The 7,500-nt window shown below is 34.8% G+C and overlaps 1 protein-coding gene across 2 annotated transcripts in view; it reads right to left on the bottom strand.

Moving 5' to 3' along the window:
• Positions 1-937: 937 nt before the first annotated feature.
• The window catches only part of LOC144971568 (uncharacterized), an 11,654-nt gene continuing 5,091 nt past the window's right edge, over positions 938-7,500 (bottom strand). For both annotated transcript variants that reach the window (XM_078912611.1, XM_078912612.1), the window contains 2 exons: positions 7,039-7,120; positions 938-6,617 (listed from right to left, as the gene is read on the bottom strand). In XM_078912611.1, coding sequence (XP_078768737.1) covers positions 4,939-6,617; positions 7,039-7,120 — 1,761 coding nt within the window. In that variant the 3' untranslated portion in view covers positions 938-4,938. The remainder of the gene's footprint in view (positions 6,618-7,038; positions 7,121-7,500) is intronic.

The raw sequence follows: 7,500 nt of genomic DNA, 5'->3' as shown, positions 1-7,500 counted from the left end.
TCGAATTCACAGAAATGACAATGAATGGTGGAATGCTTTTCAGATAGGAGTGGGAGTGGGATAATGATAGTCTCCACCTCAGGGTTGTCAGAATTATTTTTTTCAAAGTCGCAATGGCAAAGGTATAAGCTCTATAAGTCGCAAAAATTAAGAAAAAAAAGTAGCAAACTTCGATATTCCTCTATTCCCCTTGGGGATGAATAAAGGGAATTTTATTTATTTATTTCTACAGTCTCCCATTTTGGCCTTTTTATTGTCATTTTTTACTTAATCTAATGATTTTATTGACTATTTATTTAACATTGTTCTTAATATTTTAGTTAAAATATCTAAGATATAGATAGATAGCCCAAAGACCATTATAAAAAGTAGCCCAAAAGTCGCAAGTCGCAAATTTATTATATTTTTGGACGCAAACAGTATGAAAAAGTAGCCCAATTCGCGACTTGTCGCCCAATCTGGCAACTCTGCTCCACCTGTGGAATATTATGTACCACCTGGGGACAGGGTTCCACTCCACCCACGATAAATTCCAGAAAAGGAAACCAGTGGACGCAGAGAAAAGAAAATGTACATAATGGACAGTGGAATGTCACAGTAACCCAATACGACGAGGGTCAAACCGAAGGAACATAATACAATTTATAATCTAAATTTAATACCCATTCTGACTTTGCTTTTTCGTGCGTCATCCCCTGGAAAGACCAGCAGGTGGAAATAGCAATCGGCCGTAATTTGAAAAACAAACAAAACAACAATCATAATATATATTTGGGCAGGGGTTTTCGAAAAATAATGTTAAAAAACAAACAAAAAACAATAAAACAAACAATACAAAACAAAACAAAACAAAACAAAAAAAAAAAAACAACAAAAAACAAAAAACAAAACAAGACTTAATCAAGGAAATTTTACAATGACACAAAATAGACACAACTCATAATAGGGATGTCATCATCTTACGACATCTATTTATTTCAATATCTGATTCATTATCAATAAACAATTTTGTTATGGATATCATTCATAGCATTCAAAAGGCGGTAAACAGTAATGGTTAAATGGAAGTTAACCAGCCATATTCAACAAACATTTCATTCACAAGATTAACAGTCCTGATACGGGCAAGTATCGTAAAACATGTTTTTTTAAAGTAAACTTAAAAATATTATATCGTGAATGTATCAATATCAACATAATATAATCCAAAATAACTTCCTTGTCCCCCCCCCCCCCCCCTTCCCTCCCTTTTTTTTTAAATTTTGAATCACAGTGGCGGGGGTTGTCTGGGTGGTACAAGTAAAGCAATGTTTAGTGTGGTTATAGAACGGCCTGGTGACAATGACTGCGAAAGTCTCATCCCGACGTTGTGTCTTTGAGTAGGGCACCTCACACACATTACTCCTTTGAAGTCCGTAGTGTGAATAAGATCACAGCTATAATTCTATTGACTCATCTTTTCCAGAAATTTTTATCCTAAGCATCTTCTTATTGGTGAGTAAATTATACGTTTTATATTTTGATTCCGTTTTGTTGAATGTCAATTGCATTTAGTAAAACTTGCATAGATAGTTAGTGTGTGCGATTGTTGTGTGTGTGTTTGTTTGGCTCGGTACGAGTGTGTTTATGCTTTGACAAGTATATTGTTAAGCGCTTTGAAACTTCGGCATTTAGCGCTATAAAAGAACACTTTATTATTATTATATTAATATTTATTATTATTATTATTATTATTATTATTATTATTATTATTATTATTATTATTATATTATTATTATTATAACTCGTCAATGAAGGATACTGTAAGAGTTACATTACAAAAAAGTGCCTAACGGACAAATAGTACCGTGTAGAATGGAAGCATTATTATTATTATTATTATTATTATTATTATTATTATTATTATTATTATTATTATTATTATTATTATTATTATTATTATAACTCGTCAATGAAGGATACTGTAAGAGTTACATTACAAAAAAGTGCCTAACGGACAAATAGTACCGTGTAGAATGGAAGCGTGCTTCCAAATGACTTGTTGAGAGATTAAACAAGGCATTGTCGGACAAATAGTACCGTGTAGAATGGAAGCATTATTATTATTATTATTATTATTATTATTATTATTATTATTATTATTATTATTATTATTATTATTATTATTATTATTATAACTCGTCAATGAAGGATACTGTAAGAGTTACATTACAAAAAAGTGCCTAACGGACAAATAGTACCGTGTAGAATGGAAGCGTGCTTCCAAATGACTTGTTGAGAGATTAAACAAGGCATTGTGTAGCCTTCCTGGAATTGTGAAATCGCAGATAAATACGCCATAAAAATCTGCGAATATTATCTTCAAATTATATCTTTTGCGTGTACGATGTACTTAACGAATGGAGGAAAGACAGTCAAAGATAGATTATATGACGATGGTTTAGAAATGTATCACTTGTAATTAGAGACTAAGTATCACTGCTTTTTACGTATCTTGCTGGAAAGAAAAGTATATCATTATAAGATTAATAACAGCTAGCTAATTAAAAGGTCTGACAGAAAGTATTTTGCAAGAGACAAACGTCTTGTCAAACAGACAGCAAGCAATTCTTTATGTCCATTTCACCCTACTCAAGCTTCATGCAGCTTAAAAGGAATATTCTATCTCTTCTAATGGTTGTGATTAAATTCTTCAATTGGGGATTTTGTGCTTTGAAATTTACTTCGTTTCAATTCGTCGTCAAAGTAGTTAACAAACTAACTGAAATTAATGTATTGAACTGTTCCATTTTTTAAGTTCACGTACCGCCACTGCTTAGATGTTTAAAATAAATTAATAAACAAACAAACAATCTTTATTAAAAGGCACAGTTTTAAGAGGCATGTAAAACAACAAATTTAGTTGGAAGACACAACTCGAAGAAAAAAATAAAAAGTTGTGAAGGAAGGCATGAATTGGTATGGCATATTACAAAAATGCTAGTGAACATTACAGTAAAGTGAGTGGAGCAGGCACTTATGTTGATAACAACAAGAAATGAAGTGAGTAGGAAAGTGCCAGAAGATAGTTGGATCGTGGATAGCTCATACGGTAAAGTCACGATCTCCTCGGCCAGTCGTACTTGTAAGGTCGCGGGTTCGAGCCCCCATCGCTGCCGGACCAGAAGGATTGGTTGGCTTGATGCATTGTCAATGGAACACACTTAGATAAGGGAGCGTTCACATATTACGTCATCAGCTAGGGGGGGGGGGGGGGGGGGTCTACCAAATGTTGACATGTGTTGACATGGGGGAGGGGGGGGGGGGTCAGACCCAAGATGATGTCATCAAAACATAGGCAAATTAGGCCTATTTTATTAAATGCAAGAGCTTCAAAAATGGCATTCCAAATAAATTAGCAAAAAGGCAATAATGGAAGATTTGGAAGCCTATTTCAAAGTTTGTTCCTTTCAAAACAGCTAAAGATAAATTGCTATGATGAGTATTGCCCATCTCTCAAGAAACAAGATGGGAAAGGGGTATCACTTCTCAAAATGCGAACTTGCCCTAAATGTTCATTGTATCACTCCTCGATCACAGCAATGAAAGACCATTCACGAAAATGCGGCATACAAGAAGAACAGCAAATGGGAGAAAGTGATGACGATGAAGATGAAATTGATGATACTATTTATAGTACATTGCCAGAGGTCCAAGGCAGAAACATTTTTGAATCAATTAATTTTATGTTTGGAAATTGAAACAGAAATTCATTCCACTAAAAGACTAATATGCTATAAAATAATTTGCCTCCTATACTATTTTAAATTACACTTTCTGAAATTTTTTAATAGCACCTGCACCAAGTAGCCTAATTTAAATAATGTTTGTTAGATTTTATCTTTGCAAATTTAAATTTTATGTCCCCATTGTATCGTAAAACATAAATTATCAACAGTTTCTGAAATTAATAAAATGTCTGAATGTGTTTTATCAAACGTTGATAATCAATGTTTATGGTTTGAAAAATGAATAATAAATATTGTGAAATTAAAGTTATCTTTTAGTTTTTATTAAATTAGATGACGTCATCATCTGTTGGGGGAGGGGGGGGGGGGTCAGGTCAATGATGACAAGTGATGACTTGGGGGAGGGGGGGGGTCTAAAAAGGGCAAATTTTTGATGACGTAATATGTGAACGCTCCCTAAGGAAGAGAAAATTTGGGAACAGCAAGAGCGTGTTGACTTTAAGTTGACTTATGCGGATTCCACTGTATTATAGTGAAGAACTTACCCTAAATATGTTTTTTTTTTTTAATTAAAAAATTACGCCCTTCTTTTGACATCAATCAAAACGTCTGATGTCTACAGGAATCGCCTCTTGTCCGAATTGAACAAAGTGTGGGTTAATAATGTTTCCCAAGGAAGAAAAACGAAAATGCTCGAAATAGGGACTCGCACTCGGGACCTTCCGGATCACAGTGTAATTCTTTAACAATTCGATCACTTCTTCCCACTAAAAATGTTAACAAGTTCAAACCCAATTAAGATGAACCAAAATTCTTTGGCACATCGGCATTAATATATAATATATAACTCTTCTTCCCACTAAAAATGTTAACAAGTTCAAACCCAATTAAAATGAACCAAAATTGTTTGGCACATCGGCATTAATATATAATATATAACTCTAATTTGAAATAAATGTACTCAAATTAAACAAAAGCACGACCACAAACACACACACACACACACACACACACACACACACACAGAGAGAGAGAGAGAGAGAGAGAGAGAGAGAGAGAGAGAGAGAGAGAGAGAGAGGAAAGGATAGATGGAGATTTTTTTTTTTTGAAGGAGAGGTAATGGAGAACGATAAAGCGAGAGAGAGAGAGAGAGAGAGAGAGAGAGAGAGAGAGAGAGAGAGAGAGCGAGAGAGAGAGAGCGAGAGAGAGATCACCAGGGTCTCCAAGTATTCTTCGTTTCATGAACAAAATCACTTTGTGACCTTGACTGTGACCTACTTTTGTCCAACTTGTACTCGAGCATGTCTCTTTTACTCGTCACATCCTCTGGAGAATTAATCACATTCCTGGATTTATACTGGCTGATATTAGAATGGCGGGCACTATAACTACTACTACTACTATCAATAGTGATATTGTCATTGTCATTGATTGACAGGTATTTCATTTTTGGCGGGGATGCAGATGACATGCTTCTAGGGTTTGTTAACTCTTGTTGCTTTTGTCCTTTGGGATGGTCTTGATGACTGTGACAGACTGTGGCACTATTTGAATTTGCGACTTTTGTGACATAAGACGATGACGATGATAATGGCTGAACGGTGTGTGACGACGAGGACGAAGAGTTTGGGAGAGGTGACGATGAATCTGGTTGATAGAAAGCTGATATTTGTCCATGTTTAAGTACACAATGATCCTCTGTCACATTCGGTCTGCTTGCGTTTGATGAATTATTCAAACTTGAAATGTCTGGTGTCTTGTTGACAATAAGAGAAAGAGGGGATTCTTGATACAGATTATGGTTATTACCCGAATGCGGTGAGGATGGAGATCCATGTTTTTCAAGTCGGTCTTGATCAATTGATGATCTTCTAGGAGTTGTTGATGTTAGTAAAGGAGCTGATGGTTGATTTTTATTTTCATTGATAGACATGGAAGCGATTTCTCTTGATGTCAAGACAGATGGATGAGTAGGATAAATAACTGATGGGACAATTTGTTGGTTTGGGGCAGGGGCAAGAACGAGGGCGATTTGTCCATTTGGGAGAGTGCTTTGTACAAGCTGGAATGGTGATGTGGAGCTTGTTGGTATTGACGTCGACGGTGCCAAGAAAGAAGGCGGAGGAGCTAAACCAGTTGTTGTGCTCAATGGCTTGAGCCCATGATCTGGATTTGAATTGATGAGCGTTAAATGTTGTTGAGAAGTGTTGCTGACGCTGGTTATAGAATTGCTAAGAGATATTGGTATGGACAGACCCTGGTTGCTGTAGTCGCTTAGGGCGTCAGATGCATTGGCAAAGTTTCTATTTGGCATACGAGAGCTGTTGTTGTTCACATTATAGACAACTCTGTTATTGTTTGAGTCTGGAATGGGCAACACCATTGTGTTGGACCTGATAAGATGGTTAGCGACGGGGCAGGTTTGTTGTTGTTGTTGCTGCTGCTGTTGTTGAAAAGGTTGATGCCGAGTTAGATATTGTTGAGGTTCATTCTGAAACGAAGACATTGTAATCTGATTACTGTCTTGAAATAGTTCTTGTTGTTTCTGGCGCAAAATTGATAATGAATCGGTCTTGTTGTCGTTTTGAAGTTGAAAATTCAAATTATGAAGTCGTTGGGTGGATGAAGTTGGAGCTGGCAAAATTGGGGCTTGGCCTGGTAACATCTGAGTCGAGGTTGGTAGAATTTGGGCGCTGCTAGTTGGTTGAAGTGGGAGTGAGTTAACAGGAGACAGGATAGTTGAGAGATGTGAGAGGATTCTAGTTCTGGCGTCGTTGTTGAGTCCCTGTGTCTCTCCGAGATATCTGATAACCTCGTTGGCACATTCATTGAAGCCTGCCTGGTATTTGTTGAAGGCCTCTGTTGGGATTTGGCTGGTAGTTGAGTTTGCTGGGAAACATAGCAAGATGGGTAAAATATTTATGAAAATAGTAGGGAGCCCTCAATTAACTAATTAATCAATTTATTTATTTTATTTATTTATTTATATATTTTTCTATTCATTAAATCAGATAATTTATCTATTTATTCACTAAATTATATTAATTTAGATAATTTATCTATTTATTAAATTAGATAATTTATTGATTTATTCATTAAATTATATTATTTATTTGTTTATTTATATTTACTTATTTATTTATTCGTCTATTTAGTTATCAATTTATTTGCGTGTATTAATCTAACATGCAATTATTCAACTATTGTCCAACCAATAGAGAGTAGAATAAATAAGAAAAGAAAAGAAAATGAAAAACGAATGAAGGAACTCGAAATCAAGACTAACTCTAAAAAAAAGATTTCCACTTACTGGTTGCACGTTGTACGTGTTTCAAATGTTTGACTGTGAGTTCCAGAATATCTGCTTTCTCCAACTTGGAGTATTGGGAATTCTGCGAATGGAGAAAGAGGGAGCAGGTCTATATAGTGAGAAAATCAATGAGAAAAAAAAAACCCAAAAAACAAAAATACAAACAAACAAACAAACCCAAAAAAATAAAACAACAGTAATAACAACAGCTTCAACAACAAAACAAAACAAAATAAAAAAGAAACTACTCTTCTTTCAAAATGTCACAGACGAAATAATCCCGAGTTCTCAAATTTTTCACAGACCTCATTTTGAAACTAAACCTCTGTATCAATATCAAATAAGAATAAAATGTTTCAACCTCTACAAAGTTTCCATAAATATAAACAAAACAAAAATAATTTTCAAAAAATAAAAAATAACAAAAGAAAACAAAACAAAATTTTAAAAAAGATTAAAATA

Source organism: Berghia stephanieae, chromosome 4 (assembly GCF_034508935.2).
Source record: "Berghia stephanieae isolate SIO BIC M18660-M18661 chromosome 4, UCSD_Bste_1.3, whole genome shotgun sequence".
NCBI lineage: Eukaryota > Metazoa > Mollusca > Gastropoda > Nudibranchia > Aeolidiidae > Berghia > Berghia stephanieae.
The sequence above is the reverse complement of the archived record's forward strand: the minus strand, read 5'-3'. Positions and strand labels throughout refer to the sequence as shown.